Genomic DNA, 24,777 nt, shown 5'->3' on the forward strand with positions numbered 1-24,777 from the left:
CCTCCTCTCCAACAGGTATCATAAGCCTTCTCCAAATCGAAGAACACGGCTACCATTTGGCGCCTTCGCAAAAAGTTGTTCATGATGAATGTCGACAAGGTCACAAGCTGGTCAACAGCGGAGCGGCGGAGACAAAAGCCGCATTGGACTTTGGTAAGTAGCCGTCGAGATTCAAGAATCCAGACTAACCGAGCATTAACCATGCGCTCCATCACCTTACAGACACAGCTTGTAAGAGAAATGGGGCGATAACTAGAAGGAAGGTGTCTATCCTTCCCGGGTTTGGGTATAGGAACACCGACAGCGTCACGCCAACGCATGGGGACCTGACCTTCGGTCCAGACGCGATTGTAGGTACGAAGAAGGAACTTTTGCCCGCCGGAGAAAGGTGTGCCAGCATCTGAACGTGAAAGGCATCTGCGCCCGGAGCAGAGGACCGGGACAGTGCAAGCGCACGTTCGAGTTCCCGCATAGTAAAGGGGGCATTATAAGTTTCCAGATTCAGCGAGTGGAAGGAAGGTCGCCGAGCCTCTTCTGCCTCTTTCCTGGGAAGGAAGGCAGGGTGGTAATGGGCGGAGCTTGAAACCTCCGCAAAAAACCGGCCGAAGGTGTTGGAGACAGCCACAGGATCAACGAGGACCTCATTACCTGAGGTCAGGTCAGGTACCGAGGAGCGGGCCTTAATGCCCGACAGCCGGCGCAGGCTACCCCAAACGACAGAAGAGGGAGTAAAACTGTTAAAGGAGCTGGTGAAAGAGGCCCAACAAGCTTTTTTGATGTCTTTGATGACTCTACGGCATTGCGCTCAGAGTCGTTTGTATCCAATACAATTCGCCAATGTAGGATGGCGGCGAAAGGTGCGTAAAGCACGTCGTCGAGCACGGATAGCATCTCTACAAGCCTCATTCCACCAGGGGACGGAAACGTGACGTGAAGAAGAGGTAGTACGAGGAATGGAACGTTCGGCAGCATTGATGGTAACAGCCGTGAGGTATTCGACCTGACTGTCACAACTGAGAAAATCGTGGTCCGGAAAGGTCGCCAGGGAGGAGTAAAGTCCCTAGTCAGCTTTCAGTATGTTCCAGCTCGAAGGACGTGGGGATGGGGTGTGGTGCAGGAGACGAACGACACAGGGGAAGTGGTCGCTCGAATAGGTGTCAGAAAGGACATACCACTCGAACCGACGGGCAAGAGTGGTAGAACAGATCGAGAGGTCCAAGTGGGAGTAGGTATGAGTAGAGTCCGAGAGGAAAGTCGGGGCGCCAGTATTGAGGCAGACAAGATTGAGATGGTTGAAGACATCCGCCAAGAGTGAGCCTCTTTGACAGGATGCAGGAGAGCCCCAAAGGGGATGATGGGCATTGAAGTCACCAAACAACAAAAACGGCGGAGGAAGTTGAACAATCAGGTGCATCATGTCAGCCCGACTAACTGCGGATGACGATGGAGTGTAGTTGGTACAAACTGAAGAAGTAAAAGCAGAAAGAGTAATACGGACAGCTATTGCTTGGAGTGGGGTGGTCAATGGGATGGGACGGTAATAGAAATCGTCCCGAACGAGCAACATGACCCCACCATGAGCTGGGATACCGTCCACAGGGGTGAGCTCAAACCGCTCCGAGGTATAGTGGGTAAAGGCAATACGGTCAATCGGGCGCAACTTGGTTTCCTGGAGACCAAGGACGAGCGGACAGTGCAGGCGGAGGTGCAGTTGTAATTCCTCCTGATTAGATCGAATACCTCTTATGTTCCAATGTAACAAGGCCATTGCTAGTCAAAAAAGAGGGGGAACAAGACGGGGGAAGAGCTGGCCACATCGACGGCCGCGGAGGGCCAGGTTTCGAGGGAACAACGCTACAACCGGCGGGAGGCAGATCCTGTTCCATTGAGTCGTCGCCAGCTGCAGCCGCTGTCCCGGGTTGTGTAGGAGGGGCAGCATCATTTACCGACGAGAGGCCAGCTGAGCGCCTGGCAGCAGAGCGTCCCAGCAAAACTGAGGACAGCCGGGAGCAGCGACTCACAGATGGAGCGTCAGACGAAACGCACCGGGGTGGAGAGGGGGATAGAGGTTTCTTCTTGGAGGCCTTCTTGGAAGTCCAAGGAGGCACAGGGATGGTGGGCTGGACCCGAAGAAGGTCCTCACGCACGGGGTCCGTTTTGGAACGCTGGACCTCGGAAGCTGGGGTCCGGAACGTTTCCCTGAGGATGCCTGAGATGAGGATCGCTTCTCAGGCGGGGGGGGGGGGGGGGGGGGGGGGGGGGGGGGGGGGAAGTGTGGCCACTGGGGCAGAGGGGGAGGGGGCTGCGGGGGAGGAGGATTTGGAAGGGAGGGATTTGGGTGGCGGAGGCATAGACCCCGGATGGGGGGAGGAGGTGGAGGGGGGACAGGATAGGGGTGAGGATACCGTGGAAGGAGTGGACACGACTCAGGCAAACGAAGTGGTCAACGTCACAGGATGGAGGCGGTCATACTTCTTCCTGGCCTCAGAATAAGAGAGACGATCCAAAGTTTTGAGTTCTTGATTCTTCTTCTCCTTCTGATACACGGGGCAGAATAAGGATCTAGGCGAGTGGATGCCAGGACAATTAACGCACCGAGATGGTGGAGTGCATGTATGTTCCTCACGAAGAGGACGTTCCACAATCGCCACAAAGGGCTCAGCCTCACACCGTGACGACATGTGCCCAAAGCGCAAACACCGACAACAGCGCATAGGAGGCGGGACGTAAGGTCGCACGTCGCACCGGTAGCACATCACTTTTACCTTCTCCGGGAGAACGTCCCCCTCGAAGGCGAGGATAAAGGCCCTGGTGTCAATGCGACGGTCTTTGGGGCCGCGGTGGACTCGCCGGACGAAATACACGCCTCGGCGCTCCAGGTTGGTCCTGAGCTCCTCATCAGATTGCAGCAGGAGGTCCCGATGAAAAATAACCCCCTGCGTCCTATTTAGTGCCAGATGCGGGACAATGGACACTGGGGATGTTCCCTAGTCGGTCGCACGTCTGGAGTGCCGTCGACTGTGTGGCGGAGGGTAGGTCTTTATAAAAACGGACCCCGAACGCATCTTACTGAGAGCCTCGATTTCCCCGAAGATGTCCTCAATTTGCTGAACAAAAAACATGGGCTTGGAGGTGGCGAATGTCCCCCCATCGGTTCGAGAACAGACCAAATAGCAGGGGAAGTACTTCGCCCAAGCCAGCGGGCCTGTCCCTCCTCCCAGGGAGTGGCCAAGGGGGAAAGGGCAGGAGAACCAGAACCAGAGGACAGTACCTTTCCTTTTGAAAGACTCGGCTGCAGAGTGACCTGATACGTGTTGACGTTTCATCTGCGAAACGTCCGCCCCGATACCAGCCACTCCGACCAGGGCTCTCCCCACGGGCGCCACCCAGCCTCAGCAAGGGCCACCTGGCAGGATGACCGTTGCCGGGAGTCCTGATGCCCGCAAGGAGACGGGCATCTACTCCTTGGCCGACATGAGGAGGGTGCAGCTCAGGTATCGGCAGTACGATCCCTGTGTTGTCAGGGGGCTACAACATAGAGGGTACATGACGACCCCACCACCAACGGGCTGGCTACCGTGCTGGATTTCGGGGTGCCATGGAAAGTCCATCATGATCTTAGGTGCAGATGGGGACGCACTATGGGCGTACTTGTACAACCCATCAGGCGTTTAGGCCCAATTTGAGGAATAGTGGGTATGGGCGACAACGCCGTTACAATGCTGAGTGCCAAGGTCTTAGTGCACTGAGGACCAGTGGTACACCACGTAAGGCGTCCTTCCCCAAAAGGCTCGTACTTCTGTAGAATTTTGAAAAATGTGAGGTCAAACCCCCAAGGGGGGAACTTCACATGGAAGGGGCGAAACGGTTGAAACTCCTTTTAGTCGCCTCTTACGACAGGCAGGAATACCTCAGGCCTATTCTTACCCCGGACCCGCAGGGGGGGGGGGGGGGGGGGGGGGGGCCATACACCCCTTGAAAACTGAAAACACAATCCGCATAACCCGCCCCCCCTCCCCCAAAATAACAGCCCCCCCCACACCGATAAACAAACCGGCGACCCTACCCCTCCCATATTTTCTCTTCCCAAACTGTGATTCATCTATCTCAACCCACCATCCTGGCCCACTCAACTTACCCCTACACTTCACATATTGTGAACACACTTCCCTACAAAAAAGAAAACCAATCTAAAACCATCCTCTCACTCACACCAGTCTTACGCATGCAAAAACTGATGGAAGATATATATATCAAAAATAATAAGTCATCAAACAACCGAGACTACTCGAACCGGGTACCACGTCTAATGGAGTGTCAAAGGTTATCCCTTCGGCACCACCACATGTAATAGTCCCTGGTCCAAGATGCCGGAGCTCTCACCAACCACATATTCTCTCTACAGACACTGCTCTTTACTATTTCAGCCAGCAGTCCAAACATCAGCAAAAATTTTATGAGGGACATCATGTATTCTCCATCTCAGCACGCAACCTCGAACTGTTAAATTTCACTGTCATATCCATACCTAACAAAAGAAGCCACAAAATAAATTAAACGCATTAGTGCACAACAAACAGCAAAGCAATAACACCAATCAACACCGCAATCACATAAAAAAATTAATTGATAAATCACTGAAACCAAATTAAGTTCTTCAATCAGAGGTAATCCAAATTACTTCACAGTGCAACCAACAATGATCAAATGAACCCAATACACCACATAACACTCGGACCATACACACGCTCACCACCAGACACCACCAACTGCAACAAGATGAAATCTACAAACACAACCAACTCATAAACTTAACTCCACACCGTCATGACGTCACACCCCATGGGTCAAAGCACACTGGTGGGATCGTACACCTCGGTTGACCACTGTCACCTTCCCCCCCCACCCCCACCCCACCCACACTCGTTTCACACGCGAAAAAAGATTGTTGGCAAGGCACTGTAGAAGTTCAAATCTCTCCAATCTTACCTCTGTGGCTGGTTTCTGAAAAGTTACACTTGTTTAATTTGACGAACAGAGTCAGTCACTTTGCCCAAGAACTACACAAAAATATTAAAATATGCTGCCTGTTTGTTGTCCTGCTATAGTATAGAGTTGTCCATCAATCTAGATTTAGGTTTTCTACAGTTTCCTTACATCACTTAAGGTAACACACGGAAGATTACTTTGAAAACAGAGTCAATTTTTCACCCTAACTTGGTATAAGTTTGTGCTCCATTGCCACCATCCTTATTGTCAACAGGTCAGTAAGCACAGATAATTTTTTCTAATTTGTGAAAATTGATAGGCCTATGCCTATTAAATAAGCATGCAGATGTAATAAAAATTACTGGTTATCACAAGCAGTAAATAACATACGATCAAAATCACGATAAGGAAGCAAATGTGGACTGAATGCAATCTGTAAATGGTGACGTTAGATACAGGCTTATAACTGAAATCGAAATTAAACATGCCAAACAGATCACTAATGAATTACAATGACGCAAATTTCTCATTAGCATCAAGAGAAATAAGCAGTCTGAAACAGAAAATAGTTTTATGGCTGAATGTGAAATCTTTGAACGGCATATCTGTGCTAAAACACAAAGCAATACAGATAAGAGTAGTATCATCTACTACATTAACGCACTTGGAGGTAGTTCCAAACAAAAAATGTCCCACATTCCTTAGCAGCATGATGAAAAAAAGTACTTTAGTGACATAATTTATGCAAATTGTTCAACTGAAACTGAGGATTTTTCTATACACGTTTTTGTTCGTACTATACTCTGTCAAGGAAATATCAAGGCTCAACCTAAGCAGGCTCAAAAAGTAAACTGAACGGGTACACTGCATAAAACTAGTATCATGATACATCTGCTTTACAGCTGCAGTGCATGCCACAAGAAATTCGTGTTGATACAGCCATACACCGTCTGGGGCTCGTGCTTTCATCCGTGCATTGCTTGAAAAAAAAATTTTTGGAAGATTCACTGACCAGTTTTGGTCTCCACTGCGAAATACTGCTGATGCCAAACATAATCGTTCTCTTGTTGACCATCGGTCCATGGACAGTTTCTTAACATTTCCTCCTGAAACAAAAACAAAAATGTTTTCTATCAAGTGCAAGTGCCGGGATATAATATAAAGTTCATATTTACATGCACAAAAACTTAAGATGTATTTACTCTCCACTGCAGACGTCATAATGAACAATGTTACCCTCGACGTAAAGATCTACACGACAGACAAGTGATACACAAGAAAATAATCATTCGTCGCATCACTTTCCCACCACCATCTCCCAACAATTTCGTTTACCAAACACCAGCACAGAGCATAATACATATACAACCAACTGCGCCTTCACAGATATTAATAAGTTTCGGAACGATTGTCAAATGTTCCACAGTTCAATGCGTAGATACTGGGAAACAAATGCAGCATGCATGCAAACATTCGAAATGTTGAACTGGATTTTCCAGGGGTGTGAAATAAAACGTTATATCTTTTAAAATAATCATTCTTAGCTAGATGCAATTGATGAAACTGAATTTCTTTCACATTCCTTTCCCATCCTCGATATTTTTCCATTTCACACAGCACACGGGGTGGCACTCCTTGTTCGACGGATTGGCGAAGAAATCCGATGACAACTGAATACTGAAGTGCGTAATACCTAGTCACTTAATACAAGCCAATGAAAACATAGCGCGGCTATCAACATTCATACAAAAGAAATGATGCAACGTTCTTGAGTGATTACATAGAGAATCTGTATGCTTAATAATTTTTTTGCTGTGACAGGAACTATGTTTTGACCTAAACGAAGAGCGAACAACTTAACGCGTTTCTGCATTCATCTGTCTGTCAATATCTGTTATCTTGCCCACGGAAGGACATCAGAGTATATGATCTCTGGGGTAATAATCAGCTCTCAGCTGATGTTTCACCCGGTATTTTGGGGTTTAACAATTTTTGCGTTCTTGTGGTGTTGTTGAATGTTTCGAACTGGAAATGACGCAAACGAAAGTGTTGCTTGTCGCTTGTGGGGCATACAATCCTCCCACACATATGCACCTCCGAATGTTTGGTAAGATTGTATCTGTCCAATAATTATTTCTTCTTGTTTAATATGCAGAAGATTTGCAGTAATGAAACTACTGTTTCAGAAATTGCTCGAGACCACCTACAACGTCTGGGCTATAAAGTCATAGGTGGAGTAGTTTCACCCGTCCATGACGCATACGAGAAAAAGGATTTACTGTCTTCAACTCATCGTTGTGCAATGTTACAACTTGCTTTGAAGAATTCGGACTGGATTAAATTGTCGACATGGGAGTGTCAACAAGATACGTGGTCCCGAACGCGATTTGTTCTGCAGCACCATCAGGTAAATACGTTTGCACTGTAACGTGACAAACCTTTCGATGATAATGATAGTGCTGTGGCATTGAGACGGATTCACTAGTCGTGCAACATATGCTTATCATATCATGGAGTGCAGGTAAACTATAATCAGAGTCAAGCTCGGTTCATGCAGTAGTAAATGAGCAATCAAAAATAAAATAAAAATGTTTGCTAACCAATTGCAATCAATTCGTAAAATCGTCGTAAGGCACTTGCTAACCATGCATTTGTAACCAACTAAATCTTAATGAACAAAGCAGGATTGTCACTTCATACTGGGCTGCAGACAGTGTAAAGCCATTGCAGTTGTGTACTGCTGACAACTTGATCTGCCTAATTAAATCCTTGCTTGTCATAGTGATGTCGCTATCCACTTGCAAGGTAACTGAAACTATGTCTACATCTGTTTGTGTGGACATAAGCTTCCACCGTCTAATTGACTGTCGGCAATGATTGGCGCAAAGTCTCGACCAAGACTGAGTGTTGTGGAGATGACATGATTGCCACCAGCAGCTCAGCATCAAGAAAATTACACAAGTCTTATTCCGTTCTGGCTACATTGATGGTGTTTCTTCTGGGTGCAGTTGCAACAGTGGAGCTGGACTCTGATCGGCCTCAATGGCATCAGTTCTTGGGCAGGTAATAAATACAGTGAAATGTGTTCCACCTCCTTTGAGATACTTCTGGGACTAGCACCAATTTCCGGCTCCTTCCTTTGGAGGCGTCAGTCCATAGTGGTACTGTGCATCAGTAAAACTAGAGGCAGGTCTTGAGGTCTGAACAGGTTGATGGGAGCTGGGAATGGTTGTCTGATTGCACTTGTTACATTTGGGATTGCAGCTGAAGCTGATCATGATGCTGAACCATGTGCTCTTGCCTGGGCACAAAATCACAGCTGACACTACCTGAGGTCAGTAACCACACACCTATATTCTGCTCAGGTGAATGGCCAAATGAACATTTTCAGATGTAAGATAGGTGTGTACAATATAGTGTGATTGAGTCTGTGGTCTAGGGGTAGCGTCTTTGATTCATAATCAAAACATCTTCGGTCCCAGGTTCGATCCCCGCCACTGCCTAAATTTTGATAAATAATCAGCATTGGTGGCCGAAGACTTCCGGCATAAGAAGTCAGCCTCATTCTGCCAACGGCCTTGTCAAAGAGGGCGGAGGAGTGGATAGAGGTTCAGGGCACTCTCTTGTCCTAGGGGTGGGAAATTGCCCGTAAAGGCGGAAGAATCAGCAATGATCAACGACATGAGGATGCAGAAGGCAATGGAAACCACTGCATTAAAGACACGTAACGTGTATCCACAGGACTGTAATTGAAGAAGTGTCATGATGATCTCTCCATTGGCAAAAGATTCCGGAATAGTCCCCCATTCGGATCTCCGGGAGGGGACTGCCAAGGGGGAGGTTACCATGAGAAAAAGATTGAATAATCAACGAAAGGATATCATTCTATGAGTCGGGGTGTGGAATGTCAGAAGCTTGAACGTGGTAGGGAAACTAGAAAATCTGAAAAGGGAAATGCAAAGGCTCAATCTAGATATAGTAGGGGTCAGTGAAGTGAAGTGGAAGGAAGACAAGGATTTCTGGTCAGATGAGTATCAGGTAATATCAACAGCAGCAGAAAATGGTATAACAGGTGTAGGATTCGTTATGAATAGGAAGGTAGGGCAGAGAGTGTGTTACTGTGAACAGTTCAGTGACCGGGTTGTTCTAACCAGAATCGACAGCAAACCAACACCGACATCGATAGTTCAGGTATACATGCCGACGTCGCAAGCTGAAGATGAACAGATAGAGAAAGTGTATGAAGATACTGAAAGGGTAATGCAGTATGTAAAGGGGGACGAAAATCCAATAGTCATGGGTGACTGGAATGCAGTTGTAGGGGAAGGAATAGAAGAAAAGGTTACAGGAGAATATGGGCTTGGGACAAGGAATGAAAGAGGAGAAAGACTAATTGAGTTCTGTAACAAGTTTCAGCTAGTAATAGCGAATACCCTGTTCAAGAATCACAAGAGGAGGGGGTATACTTGGAAAAGGCCGGGAGATACTGGAAGATTTCAATTAGATTACATCATGGTCAGACAGAGATTCCGAAATCAGATACTGGACTGTAAGGCATACCCAGGAGCAGATATAGACTCAGATCACAATATAGTAGTGATGAAGAGTAGGCTGAAGTTCAAGACATTAGTCAGGAAGAATCAGTACACAAAGAAGTGGGATACGGAGGTACTAAGGAATGACGAGATACGTTTGAAGTTCTCTAACGCTATAAATACAGCAATAAGGAATAGCGCAGTAGGCGGTACAGTTGAAGAGGAATGGACATCTCTAAAAAGGACTATCACAGAAGTTGGGAAGGAATACATAGGTACAAAGAAGGTAGCTGCAAAGAAACCATGGGTAACAGAAGAAATACTTCAGTTGATTGATGAAAGGAGGAAGTACAAACATGTTCCGGGAAAATCAGGAATACAGAAATACAAGTCGCTGAGGAATGAAATAAATAGGAAGTGTAGGGAAGCTAAGACGAAATGGCTGCAGGAAAAATGTGAAGACATCGAAAAAGATATGATTGTCGGAAGGACAGACTCAGCGTACAGGAAAGTCAAAACAACCTTTGGTGACATTAAAAGCAACGGTGCTAACATTAAGAGGGCAACGGGAATTCCGCTGTTAAATGCAGAGGAGAGAGCAGATAGGTGGAAAGAATACATTGAAAGCCCCTGAGGGTGAAGATTTGTCTGATGTGATAGAAGAAGAAACAGGAATCGATTTAGAAGAGATAGGGGATCCAGTAGTAGAATCAGAATTTAAAAGAGCTTTGGAGGACTTACGGTCAAATAAGGCAGAAGGGATAGATAACATTCCATCATAATTTCTAAAATCATTGGGGGAAGTGGCAACAAAACGACTATTCACGTTGGTGTGTAGAATATATGAGTCTGGCGACATACCATCTGACTTTCGGAAAAGCATCATCCACGCAATTCCGAAGACGGCAAGAGCTGACAAGTGCGAGAATTATCGCACAATCAGCTTAACAGCTCGTGCATCGAAGCTGCTTACAAGAATAATATACAGAAGAATGGAAAAGAAAATTGAGAATGTGCTAGGTGACGATCAGTTTGGCTTCAGGAAAAGTAAAGGGACAAGAGAGGCAATTCTGACGGTACGGCTAATAATGGAAGCAAGGCTAAAGAAAAATCAAGACACCTTCATAGGATTTGTCGATCTGGAAAAAGCGTTAGACAATATAAAATGGTGCAAGCTGTTCGAGATTCTGAAAAAAGTAGGGGTAAGCTATAGGGAGAGACGGGTCATATACAATATGTACAACAACCAAGAGGGAATAATAAGAGTGGACGATCAAGAACGAAGTGCTCGTATTAAGAAGGGTGTAAGACAAGGCTGTAGCCTTTCGCCCCTACTCTTTAATCTGTACATCGAGGAAGCAATGATGGAAATAAAAGAAAGGTTCAGGAGTGGAATTAAAATACAAGGTGAAAGGATATCAATGATACGATTCGCTGATGACATTGCTATCCTGAGTGGAAGTGAAGAAGAATTAAATGATCTGCTGAACGGAATGGACAGTCTAATGAGTACACAGTATGGTTTGAGAGTAAATCGGAGAAAGACGAAGGTAATGAGAAGTGGTAGAAATGAGAACAGCGAGAAACTTAGCATCAGGATTGATGGTCACGAAGTCAGTGAAGTTAAGGAATTCTGCTACCTAGGCAGTAAAATAACCAATGACGGATGGAGCAAGGAGGACATCAAAAGCAGACTCGCTATGGCAAAAAAGGCATTTCTGGCCAAGAGAAGTCTACTAATATCAAATACCGGCCTTAATTTGAGGAAGAAATTTCTGAGGATATACGTCTGGAGTACAGCATTGTATGGTAGTGAAACATGGACTGTGGGAAAACCGGAACAGAAGAGAATCGAAGCATTTGAGATGTGGTGCTATAGACGAATGTTGAAAATTAGGTGGACTGATAAGGTAAGGAATGAGGAGGTTCTATGCAGAATCGGAGAGGAAAGGAATATGTAGAAAACACTGATAAGGAGAAGGGACAGGATGATAGGACATCTGCTAAGACATGAGGGAATGACTTCCATGGTACTAGAGGGAGCTGTAGAGGGCAAAAACTGTAGAGGAAGACAGAGATTGGGAAATACGGAAGCGTCCGATCCTACTCGTCTGCTTTGACCCATGACGTCACAAATATGGCGGAAACAAAAACACACACACTTTCCACAAGAAGCCTAATGACACTAACGGGACAAGCGTGGGAAATGGGGTGTTTTGGGTGGGGGGCAAACTAAATATAAACAAATTTAGACGCCTTGCGTAGCTACAACGTGTAAGTGAAGACAGCCATGCATGAATACCCACCCACCTCCCCAGGGGTCGTAAGCCCTGCAACCCATAGAAGATAAAGATGCTTCAGTAGCTGATTAGTGTTTTTTGTCTTTTTTAAAAAAAAAAATCTCACGGGATAGAACGAACAGATCAGGAAGATAAACATAATAAACTAAAACAGAAATTCGAGGAAACAGATAATTAAAATAAGTAATAAGTGTTTTTAAATTTTAAAAAAAAATCTCACGAGATAGAATGAACAGATCAGAAAAGTAAATAAAATAAGATAAAACAGAACTGGAGAGAGCCACACTCAAACCAAACTCCGCACCGTTATGACGTCACACATGACAACACCCTTACGTCACGGGTCATAGCCGACGCGTTGGATCGGACGCTTCTGTCGACCCCAGAGATTGGGGTACGTCAAGCAAATAATTGAGGACGTAGGTTGCAAGTGCTACTCTGAGATGAAGAGGTTAGCACAGGAAAGGAATTCGTGGCGGGCCGCATTAAACCAGTCAGTAGACTGATGACCAAAAAAAAGGAGTCTGTGGGCATGGAAGCTACTATATCAGGTGCAGCAGTTCCAGGAGGGAGTTGCCCTTGCACCCATGGAATGAATTGTCAGTCTACAGTCATTGGGTGAAGTGAGAAAACTTTTCAAGGTCTTGACAGTTGTATACCATGCAACACTTCTGTCTTGAAAGTTCTGACCAACTACTGTTCTGATTGTGAAATTTATTGGAAAAGAGTGTGGGCCAGAGGTTGGATGCTGTTGTTTTTTCAGAAGTTCCTAAAGTGTCTGAAGGTCCATTGATGGCCATGGACAGGTACTTTAATAAAGTACACTCCCTATGTCACAAATATTGTTGGTAATTCCCAGATTGTTGCAGGCATAGTTGATTGCATCTGGGCTAATAATGAAAATTAGTGTGTGGTCACCACTAGTAGCCACATTTCTCCTACAAGTGGTCCAGTAAAATCAGTATACAATGTTGCCAAAGGGGCTCAGAGTTAAGACAGGGTGAGAAATGCTGCTCTGGGGCTCCTTAGTGTTTAGTATATACACTGCAAACCTAGATCATCTATTAACTGCTGGAATCAATACTTCATCACTATGTGTGATGCTGTGACATCCTTTGGGGCAATATGAGCAGTAATCGGAAGATGCATGGGTAGAAAAGAGGAGGAATTACTACCTGGCATTCTCAATCTTCTGTTTTGAGAACTGTTACTATCACCTGTGTTAAGCCTGTGGCCAAAGATTAATGTTCATAAACTCGGATCAGTCTCCCTGGGTAAAGACTTTTGTGACCCATTCTGGATTACAAACAGTGCCTTTCAAAGGAGCTTTTCTTAATGCAATGCTTAGGCTACTTCATAGGCAATAATCAAGCAGGGCCAGTTTAAGATATCACAGTCCCAGTACCGCTGATGAACTGCAGGACTCCTATTCCACTATACAAAATGTGTTTTTGAAATGTGTTATTTTGTTTCTCACATATAACATATGTGATGTTCAGTAAAATTTCATGTCGCTTAATTAATAACTACCAGACACTGTACACTTTGATTTTTTAATCTTATCAGATGAACATAGTAAGCAATAGTCAAGGAAAAACAAACTACTACTCACAACTTAACTTTCATTAGTTATATTCACATAGCAAGGAGAATCCACTGCTTTACATCAAGAAATATATGAATGTCGCTCCATGTTTCCTATCCTTCCTAATAGGAAAATTGTTAAACCACGTATGTCACTATACAGTGACATGTCAAGACTGTCAAATTATGGAGGCAGATGCTGCCTCAAAAAGCTCCTTAGTGCTTGGTGTCTGTTTTGCTGGCTAGTCTCAATCTTGTTTTCAGGTGGTTACTCACACTACTCTAGGCACTAATGGTCTGGATAAGTGTTTCCCCACTGAAGTTAAGCTTAGAACAAACAGAAAGAATTGTGAAAAGAAGTTTACATTAGAATACTAGCACGCGGATTAATTTCAACACTCGTATATCCGCCAGCAGATTTAATCATTAGTGGAGCTATGGAGGTAAACATATGCAGAACAACATTTATACAAAAAGTGAGGAAATTTATTATAAATTATTACAATTCGCTTTAAAAAGTAAAATGAGTTGCATTGTAAATTTAAAAAGTTCAGACCTCTAGGTAGAATGTACATTACTGACCCACCCGCTAGCTCTGTCCCACACCGTAAATAGTTGTGATGGAGCAGATAAGGAAGTCTTATCTACATTGTACTTAGTGGCAGAAGTCGAAAACCTGAGACTGACATTCTGGGGCAGAGAAGGAGCACGCTTTTGTATCTGAATTTGTTTAACACTAAACCATACATGAAAACTATACAGAAATTTTTTGAAACCTTTGCGGTGGCCCAGTGTAATGTTAAGATCTCTCTATACAGCTTAAGTGTTTTCGTGTACATACTTGTTGAAGAATGCAGGTTCTGCTTTCTTGCAGCGCTGATGTCTTCTGCTAGCACTGGACGCTTCTCCGAAGATTTCACTTCTAGGAAGGGGAAATTTTCACACTCTTGCTCTCTCTCTTTTTATTTAAAAAATACGCTACTCTTGGAATATCATTCAATTCAACAGAACATATTGATTTCCACTTTGTACAAAAAAACAACTAAACTTTATGACGTAAGCTCACACATTACCGGGCACCCAGACTTGGTTAATTACACATTTTTGAACACAATTAATACATAAGCTTTTATCGTGGCTGACTATCCACGTCCAGTTCACGTACCCTCAACAGCAGTTCAATGTCTAATAAACAGTCACTATTTCGAGTGTCTCCATTTGTTTTTTAACACTACAATGCTACATTACTCTTTGTGGCCGGCCACGGAGCTTCCGGGGCGTATTTGCTTATTCTTGGCAGCTCGCGCTGAACACTTGCCAGTGCCAACGAATTATCTCCCTTCCAGTTTTGCTTGCACAAACAATAAATGGGTGCAGTATCCCATGCTCAACCTTACGCCCTGCTTTAAAATAACGCGTGTTCAAAACGGCTGGGACACAAGTGTCTCCAGACTTTCGTAAAATTCTGGGGGCACTACACCTTGTAGAGAAGCACACTGTAAAGGGATACTCCGAAGTTTAAAAAAGGTAAAACAGCATGTAAAAAATAGCATTATGTGAAATCAGGGATGGAATGTAACAATATTGTGTGAGAGTTGCATTTGTATATGTTTCTGTGTGTGTGTCTGTGTATTTTCAATGAAGGCCTTGTTGACTGAAAGCTCACTTTCCGACAGTCTTTTTGTTGTGTGTATCTGTGACTCAGCATCTCTGCTTTATGGTGAGTAGCAACTATCCTTTTCATAGTATATTATAGCATTATGTGATATGGTTTATCACTAACCTTAATTTGAATAAATACATGTCGAGGGAATATTTAGATTGACTGTTTTGCGTAGTGTTCCATGTCGTTTGAGACAAGGATGTATCAGCAGTCATTTATGAGGTGAGCTGTATGTATTAACAATGTAAAGGATACAGTCTGTGCAGTGATGTTTGGATGCAAGCCCGTAATGATGCACTACAGACCAGATTGGAAAAAAATTTAAAGAAAACTTCTTGCGCCATTTTGTAATAAGCGAAATATAACACATTGTAATGAATTCATTCTATAAATGTTTGAAAACAGCTTTTAAATATCAGTGGTATAATGTTTCACTGAAAAACTTGGCAGTGAGGCTGTGGCCCTGGCAGCAGAGGGCCCATAGTCTGTGCTACATGGATAAATCTCCATTTCCCATCTTCCCTCTCCCCTCGCATTGCTTAGATCAAATAGGCAAATAAGCTGCTTGAGTTTAGTAATTATGTGGAATATATTGCCATAAGGATATGCATGGAACTTCTTGATTCTGAAAAATAGGTAATACTTCGTTCTCAATCTAGTAGTAGTTTGGAAATACGGAAGCGTCAGATTCCACCCGTCTGCTTTGACCCATGACGTCACAAATGTGGCGGAAACAGCCATACACTACGACTCCAATATGGCGTCTATGACGTCATTATGTAAACATGACCACAAACACGAAAATACATTGAAAAACCAACACACACACAAATTTAGACACACACCACCATACCAAACCACACAAAATGACGAAAAAAACCAACAACACAAAACTCCCCAAATTCCACTAAACACAATATCCTCTGGAATCGGACACTTCCCTTGACCTATATAGCTCAACAGCAGCTCTCGATCCCACAAATTGGAATCGAACACATCCCTTGACCTATATAGCTCAACATCAGCTCCTGATCCCACAAATAACACTTCCCTTGACCTACATAGCTCAACAGCAGCTCCTGATCCCACAAATTGGAATCGAACACTTCCCTTGACCTATAAGGTCAACAGAAACTACCGATACCAAATCATAAAACCCAAAACTACAACCATGTCCACAATCATCACTACCTCAAAAAACACAACAAACCAACAAAATTGGAATTGAACACTTCCCTTGACCTGTTATTCTTAAGACATCTCCACATACAGCCGTCCCTGGTCTGAGACGCCGGAACTTTAGTAAGCCTCATTTCTTCATGGCGTACTGAACACTTCACGACGTTGTCCAAAAATCCGAATAGTTGAAGAAATTTTATTAGAGACAACGCACTGCCCCCCCATCATCACCGATAGCCGAAAACTGTTGACCTTGTCAGTCATATCCATACCTGCCAAATACATAAAAAAAGCAATTTACCAAAATTCACACACAATGAACAGAAAATAAGTACAATAACATCAAAATAACAAAACTAAAATCGTTAACTCACTGAAAAATATTCCACTGAAAGCACAGTCCCAATACCACGCACATGCAATGCTATCACGCAAATGAACTCCATACGCCACGTAACAAGCTACCCATAAACACACCACCAGAGAGAACCACCGACCTCAACAATACACCACCTATAAACATTCCACACGTGCAAATTAAACCAAAAACATCACCTAACATACCACCAGAGAGCATCACCGATCACATCAAAACGACACCTACAAACATGCCACTCTCACAAACTAAATTCCACGCCATCGTGATGTCACACACCACAACAGCCTTACGTCACGGGTCAAAGCCAACGGGTTTTGCACTGATTATGGTGGCTGGCTGTTTCATACTGTTGGAATTATTATGTAACATGACAGTGCTGATACCATACTGGAGGTGTTGTCAGTGACCCTGTGCTGCTTTCTTAGATTGAAATTAACCTGGCAGGAAGCATAGGGAGCATATTTCAGTATTACTTTGGGTGTAAGAAAAGCATCTGGAAAGGCACTGACAAAGAAATGTTAATATCTTTCTTTCCTGTGTTATTTGGTGAGTCTGTAATATCTGCATCTACATCTATACTCCGCAAGTCACCATACGATGCATGGTGGAGGGTAGCCTATTCCTCTGCTAGTAATCCCCTATCCTGACCCACTGACAGATGGGGCACTGGAAAGACTGTTTTCTGTATGCCTTCATACACACCCTAATTTTTTTTATCCTGAATAGATTGGATGTGTGTTGCACGTTAGAGGATGCTACCCAGGTGGCTGATTGTGGATGGGGTGCGCACAAGGGTTTTGTGATTACATGACTACCCATCCAGTCCAGATACTGTCCAGATAGTGGTAGCTGTAGGATACCCAGAAGTATAATTGTAAGATCTAGTGAAGCGTCTCCCACAGGTGAGGTTATTAAAATCCTTGCAATTAACTGCTGCAGCATTCGCAACAAAATGGAAGCATTCAAAGTGCTCCTGAAAATCAGTGAAGCTCATGTAATTCTAGGTACAGACAGGTTGTTGAAAACTGTAATTGATAGCAGTGAGATTTTTGGGGAAAATTTTAAGTGTATGAGGTTTGTTTCTGTTTCCAACCTCCTACAGCACCCCCCCCCCCCCCACCCCCCCACCCCCACCCCCACCCCCTGTTTTGTAGCTTGCTCCTTCAGCAGGCCCCCTACACCATCACAAAGCCCTTCCCGTAACCAGTAGCACTGCATACCCAGTCACTTGGCACAAGCGACTTACTCAATCCAAACAGCTGGTAATGATTTTTAAAATGACTAGGAGCACCATCAGAAATAATGATGATCTTCTCTGCCCCGGTTTGCAGTTGAAGAATTTTGCACATTGCTAGCAATACTTGGGGTCTTGTTTTGATAATATGTCACTTCTGTAAAAATTTAAACCTGGTCATTACTCCAATGATATCCTTGTACTTCTTGCGGGAGAATTACAGGCCAGTTCTCAGCAAAACCACAGTGAAGCACTAAACATAGTTCTTCAGCCTGTACACACCCTTTCACTTCTACGATGTGTTGTTGCAATTTCTCCAGATGCTGGTGTATTACTGCTTTCACTGGCCATTTACCATGTTCATCAATGAATCTGTCAAAAGTAACAGTTTTCTTAATTAGTTTATTTTCCTCCCATATCACATATTAATTTTCTGCAGAGTTACAAGGGGGGATCAAATATAAATGGGATTTTTGTTCCTGAACATAAACAGTTGGCAGGACTGGCCCCGCACTTCTGCTATGCTTAGGTGGGACCATTAGAAGTGAGGAGAGCATGCTGTTAGATATTTCCCGCCGTGTCATCAGTAATGGTCATGATGTCTGAGCAATAGGTGCACCCCTCCATTGCGCACACATTATTATCAAATTTCTTGCTCGTGAAGGAGCGGTGAAAATTTACCAAAGAATGACTGCACAGTTCAGTGATAAAACATTTTCAAGGATGTGTGTGTTTGCGTGACATAAAAAGTCCAACGAAGGACAAGAATGTGTGGAAAATCAGCAACACGATTGCCGTCGTTGCACCAGCATTACAGACAAAATCATTTGTGCGGTTAAAGACATCATTGATGACAATTGACGGGCGGTAGTATCAGAAATTGCACAAAAAGTCGGAATCAGTTATCGGAGCTGTCAAGCAATCATCACAAACGACCTACAGTTCCGTAAAGTGTTTTCCAGATGGGTCCCTAAACTTTTGGCCAAAAATCTGAAGTTCAGATGTTTGGAGGCCTGCCAGAGGCTTATAGCAAGATAATAGATTTTTTTGAGTCCGATCATCACTTTAGATGAAACATGGGTCCACCATTACACTCCACACTCCAAACAAGCCAGTAACGAGTGGCAGAGGAAAGGGGAGCAGCACCACTGAATGCCAAGACTCAACTGTCAGCTGGCAAGTTTCTTTCAATCACTTTTTTTTCGATCAGCGAGTCATTTTGCTGATTGATTTTTTGCATGAGCGGTGTACAATCAATGCTGCTTACTACAGCAAACTGTTGAACAAGGCGAGAGTTTCATGTCGCCATAAAAGACGATACCAATTGATTTGACAGATCCTCCTCCTCCATGACAGTACGCAACCCCATACTGCAGCTCTGTCTCCAAGCTACAGGAAATGCAGTGGACTACACTTGGTCATCCTCCTTATAGCCCAGACTTACTGCCCTGCAATTTCCATTTATTCAGACTGCTTAAAGAAGCTCTAGGAGGGGGATGATTTGAAGATGACGAGAGTGTGGAAGACTTCGTGCACAACTGGCTGGTGAAGCAACCCACTTCTTTGTATGATGAGGGCATCAAAAAGCTGCCCATATACTGGAACAAATTTATTTTCAAAGCAGGAGCCTATGTGGAAAAATAAATTATAGTTGTCTTGAGTTCTTCAATAAATGAATTTAAATAAAAAATAAAATTCTGTTTATATTTGATCCGCCCTCATATCTGCTACGTCTTCCAGGCCAAGTGTCTGTAAAGATAGTCCTCCCTTTATAGGGCAGTCACCACATTCTTGAAACAAACAAGTCTCTCGCTTTATGTCACAGACTACTAATGACTTCACATGCTCAACCAAGGTGTCATACATCATGTGCTCCAGTAAGTCCTTTAAAGTCACCTCACAAAGTTCAAAATTCATGCAGTACACATATAAACAGACATCTCTAGATGGGTGTGGAACTACCCACTTAGGTCGTAGTGCATAAAATTTTGATCTTCCAGTATGTGAGGTTGTATAGTTGCTCTTATAAATTACAAAAGTTTCTTTAATACTGCGAGTTGCGTACCTCTTCACTTGCACAACTTTTTGACATTTAACAGTTACAGTTCTAGTGGTGGTGGTTTTTTTTTTTTTTTTTGTTTTTTTTTTACTCTGGCGAGAACATTCCCATTTATCTTGCAGATAAAATGACTGTACTACTTGAACTTGAGCTGCTTCTCCAGGATTGACCATACTAGGGATCTGGCCTTCCAAAGACTCCTTTTACAGACCTCACATTTCTTGATTTGTCTACTATGTACTTTGATACTGATGGAACGTGGTTCAAAATTGTTTTCTTTGAAAATGTCTCTGGAATAATAGTTAAAATGTGCACCTTTTCACTGTAGGATGCACAATATTCAACAGCTGAATTGATATTGGTGAAAAATTCCTGGCAAGAGGTGCAACAGTGCTTTGGTCCATTTTCTTCTGAAGATGAAATTTATACTTTGAAAAGTGTGGTCAGTTTTGGTGTAGTGTATTCATCCATAGCTTTAGTAATTTCTCTGCACTTTCTTGATGCATAGAGCTCATGATTCAACTTCACTTACGACTGTTTCTTAACAGGCCTAACACCTACCTGAGTAGTTGACTGACTCCTGGTATTTAATTCTTTCTGTGTTGAAGCAAAATCTGCACCATGAGAGGCTTCACCTTGTTCAGATACTATCATTATTTTTATTCTGTCAGAACATTTAGAACACAAAAAGTTGTCACTGGAAACATCTTCACTTTGAAACAGAATCTTCAAATGAGAACACTTATTCCCAACCTGAACAAATTCTATTTTTTGTTTGTCTTATATATCACTCTTTTTCTGGATATGCAAGTAGTCAGCACACTCCACTCCTGTGGCCCCAGTGAGAAGGCATTTCAAACAGTCCTTTTCACAAAACACACTGCAACTGTGTCAACGGGCAAATTCCTCACCGGATGGTCCCAGATTTCTTAGAAACCTCTCCAGCAAAACAAATTAGCACTGAAAAACTATAATACAGAAACCTGCAATGAACAACCAGACAAGCAAACTGAAAAGAAACTACAACAAAATGTAAGAAATAACTGCAACAAAGAAAGTGATAAGAAATAACTGCAACAAAGACAATAGAAATCAACTTTGTAACAAAGAAATTAGTAAGAAACAACTTCAGTGAAGACACACATTACCCTTGAAAGTTAAAAAATAAGATTTTTTAAAATAAAACCTCCCCAACTTAAAAGTGGAAGCTCTCCATTACAGAGAATATAGTACTAAATGGTACTAACCAACAGAAAAAAATTAACTTTTCTGGATTAGCATTTTTGAAAAAAAAATTATGTAAATTATAAAAAAAAAATTGTTGCATAGTACAGTGTGGGTTTGAAAGGTTCCTTATAATTACTCCACAACTGACACAAATTATTAAAGAGTATTGAATTAGCTACAGTAATAATTATTCTTTAATTTGGAATACTGCTCCCTCCCCCCAAAAAATCTGTATAAAATTAAATTAAATTAAAAATCATTAATACCAAATATTAGAGTTACTGTAGAGGTTGCTACAATATTAGTCATCTGTACACATTTTTGTAAACACTAATCACATTAATTTGATCACAAAATGAATTCCAAACCAATTTCTGCAACTAAAGTCACTAACCTAAATAAACTGAAGATAAATAAAGTAAAACCAAAGCCATCAGGTCAAAAACTCCCTAAACCTGCATACAGTTTTTACTAATAGGACTATCTACTTCCTACTTCTCAGTTCAGAGAAAGTGAAAAGGCAAAGGCAGTTAAAATGGCATGCATATGTAAGTGGATCTAGAATGGTTTTGTAGACTTGTATGGAGTAGTGAGAGATTCTAGCACCAACAGACCTGTCGGTATGTGCTTACAAAATAGATTTCAAGACCTCTGATTCACCTGTGTTAAGCGACCAGAAGTAGTATCGGAAGATAAAATGAGGCTTGGTAGTGTTTTGTTTGTCATTCTTATGAGAGCTCATTTGTTAGTCCTACCTCCAGCACACAGCGTTAACAGTGTGTTGTTCGTTTTATGCTGTATGAGCATGCCAATAGTGAACTTGTCACAGACTTTGTACTAGTCTGCTATGGCAGTGGGTGATCTTAGTAGTAGATTGGAGCAGTGATTTTACCAAACAGAGTAGTACACATAGCTGCTGGATTGTGAAAATTAGTAAATATTTCTGAGTCATGGGGCTGTCTCATCAATGTTGAGCAAAATATGTTTTTAACTCTTGAGTGGATATGTCTATGTAGAAAGTTTGCCACCCACAAATAAAATTGTTTTGCACCGCTCCATTGTTGTTTCGCAATTGCAAGCCTGTACCTATTCCCTCATTATTGCTTCAGCTAACTCGTTGATAAACTGTGTTGTTGTATGTCTAAGTGACCAGCAGTAATGTAAAATAAACGGCAAGCTAGGGGAGGAAAAATTTATGATCCGTGCAAGAAAATAACTCTCATTATAAGCTAGCAACCCAATCCCACAGTGAGGCAGTTGCCTCTGAGATAACTAGTAATCAACTAAGCAGTTGGCTGTGACCCACTGGAACTGTGCCTCCTAATGCTTCAAGTGTATCATTACCATCGCGTAACACCTACCGAGGGCAACATAGTGACGTAATGAAAGTTTATTTTATTATTGTTTAATTAAACACTGCTAGCTTATGTCGCGTAAGTTTATTTTATTGTTGTTTCTTTAAACTAAGGCTAAACTGTGGTTTTTCTCATACATGTTTACCTTGGTAACATAAAGACAGCTATTCTTTACATGTGTACTAAGTACACCACACGCCTGCTTGTGTCAAGAAAAATGGTGTGCCTATTTGAGGGATGGAGCTACTTTTTTTATTGTCTGTGGAAAGTGTCACTTGCGCCCAGCATCCAACTAGTTGGATACTGGCAAAGGATTAAACCAAGACAGTGCTCCATTTTCCTGTTTGTTGTTGTCCAGGCATGTTAACTAGATGCAAGAGTTTGACACTTTGTATTTTGCGTTGTATTGTAACCTATAGGGACTGAAGAGGAGCCAGCCTCTTTTATCTTGGGTTACACAGAGGAATTAAATTGGCCAGTCACAATATGAGACTGGAAATCAGATTTTCAGTGCCTCACAAACCTCATCTTGGGTTAGGTAGAATTTCCTACAGTAAGCTTTAATGCCTTGTCCTGCTGTTAAAAGAAGTCTCGTAAACGTCTTCCTGACTGCATATCCTGAGGACTACTACCCAATTTGTAGATGAAAGCAATTCCAGTACCCCTCTTAAAGCCAAGAAAGTATGGGATACAATCTAGAAACTATATTAATGTTACTCCCACTTCTAGCTTGTAAAAGATTTCAAGATAGGCTTTTAATTTGTTGCAGAATTCTCCCATATTTCTAAAAGTGATTGCTATTCTACAACCACAGAGTTGCCACTGCTGTGACAGGTAATCATGTAACTGCATCACGTAAATTAGCTTTGTTTTGTTTTGGTCACCCTCTTGACAGGAAATAAGATTGTTTCTGCTAACATGCAGTGTTGGGTTCAGTAATGTCCTGTTGTCAAAGTGGATGCAAACATCTATGTAACATTGGCGGAATAGAGTCCCCCAAACTTTTCTCTGTGGTTTCCTCATACAGGCCTTTATCGTGCTGTGGAAAAAAGACTGGTCTTGCATCCTATTGCACTGAGAGATGATTCCAGTTCCCAGGACACTATTCTCTTCCCTCATGTGCACAATCTAAATATGGCTGTAGCGTATCCAGCCAGAATAACCTCAACAGACAAAATATTAGTACTCCCTCCCTTAAGAGAACACACTGATAACTTTGGAACTCTGTAGATGGTGTAGAACTGTAACATAATTCTCCACCATTTGTGCATTTTTTTTATATGGCAGTAAGTTACATGGAATCAGTGCATTAAAGTGGGTCAACATGGAGACATGACAGAAAGGCAGAAAGGAAACTACTTTGTGCTGATGATTACATTGTGAAGGAAGTTGCCTGTTTTATTGGTGTATCAGTGCACGCTATCCAACAGATCTACAAGGCATGGTGTGCCAATTGCAACCACATAACAATGTAAGAATAGTGGTCGTAAAAATATCCTAACTGACAGTGACCTGACAGGAATTGCTGCTGCTTCTTACGGCAGGTTCATCTCGACTAGTTTCTGAGGGGTCATTATGAATGGAACTGCATGCAGTGGACATTTAGAGTTGAGTACTTTGCAAAAAAAAAAAGGCCATTACTCACAGTGCCACATAAAGCTGCATAATTTCACCTGGCTAAACCATACACAAACTGGACAGTAGCTGATGGGATTGGCACGAAAGACATCTATCTCTTGCACCCAAGCAATTCTAAAAGATGACTGGAGGTATATAGTGTGGTCTGACCAGTAGAGATTTTGCCTCTTTTCAAATGACGCGAGGTATCGAGTGGATCGATAGCAAAGTGAAGTTTTAACTGTCTACGTGTGGAGATTGTAGTTCAGGCTGGAGTTGATTCTCTGATGTTTTCAGGATTTTTTCATGCCACAGTTTGGGCCTACTCATTCGTATTACAGTGGAGACAATCCACAATGTTTAGTTCAACATTGTCGGTGACCAAATTGTTTTCCTTTTGTTCTAAATCTTCGTGATGACGGGTATACTGTGAGAGCTCGAGTTTTCAAAGATTACTACGGCCATGTTCACAAAGCGTGTGCACATACGTTTCTGGTTGATAAACTCTCAGGTCCTCTGTCATACCTAGACAGCCCACTAAATGAGCCAATCTTAATCCCACAGAAAATATCTGGCTCTATTTGGAGCAACAGGTGCAAATGTAGCAGTCAGCATCCCCACAAGTTGGTAGCTCTGTGGTATATAATCATCAGTGA

The 24,777-nt window shown here is 42.8% G+C and overlaps 2 protein-coding genes across 6 annotated transcripts in view; one reads left to right on the top strand and one right to left on the bottom strand.

Moving 5' to 3' along the window:
- Positions 1 to 6,370, bottom strand: part of LOC126473427 (bromodomain-containing protein 8) — a 270,271-nt gene extending 263,901 nt beyond the window's left edge. For all 4 annotated transcript variants that reach the window (XM_050100466.1, XM_050100467.1, XM_050100465.1 and 1 more), the window contains exons 1-2: positions 6,192 to 6,370; positions 6,002 to 6,095 (exon numbers count right to left, since the gene is read on the bottom strand). In XM_050100466.1, coding sequence (XP_049956423.1) covers positions 6,002 to 6,095; positions 6,192 to 6,210 — 113 coding nt within the window. In that variant the 5' untranslated portion in view covers positions 6,211 to 6,370. The remainder of the gene's footprint in view (positions 1 to 6,001; positions 6,096 to 6,191) is intronic.
- Positions 6,371 to 6,674: 304 nt separating this feature from the next.
- The window catches only part of LOC126473429 (nicotinamide/nicotinic acid mononucleotide adenylyltransferase 1), a 104,130-nt gene continuing 86,027 nt past the window's right edge, over positions 6,675 to 24,777 (top strand). The window contains exons 1-2 of one of the 2 annotated variants that reach the window (XM_050100468.1): positions 6,675 to 7,096; positions 7,176 to 7,396. In XM_050100468.1, the coding sequence (XP_049956425.1) occupies positions 7,021 to 7,096; positions 7,176 to 7,396 (297 nt within the window). In that variant the 5' untranslated portion in view covers positions 6,675 to 7,020. The remainder of the gene's footprint in view (positions 7,097 to 7,175; positions 7,397 to 24,777) is intronic. The other variant, XM_050100469.1, reaches the window with a different exon arrangement.

This window comes from Schistocerca serialis, chromosome 4, assembly GCF_023864345.2.
Source record: "Schistocerca serialis cubense isolate TAMUIC-IGC-003099 chromosome 4, iqSchSeri2.2, whole genome shotgun sequence".
NCBI lineage: Eukaryota > Metazoa > Arthropoda > Insecta > Orthoptera > Acrididae > Schistocerca > Schistocerca serialis.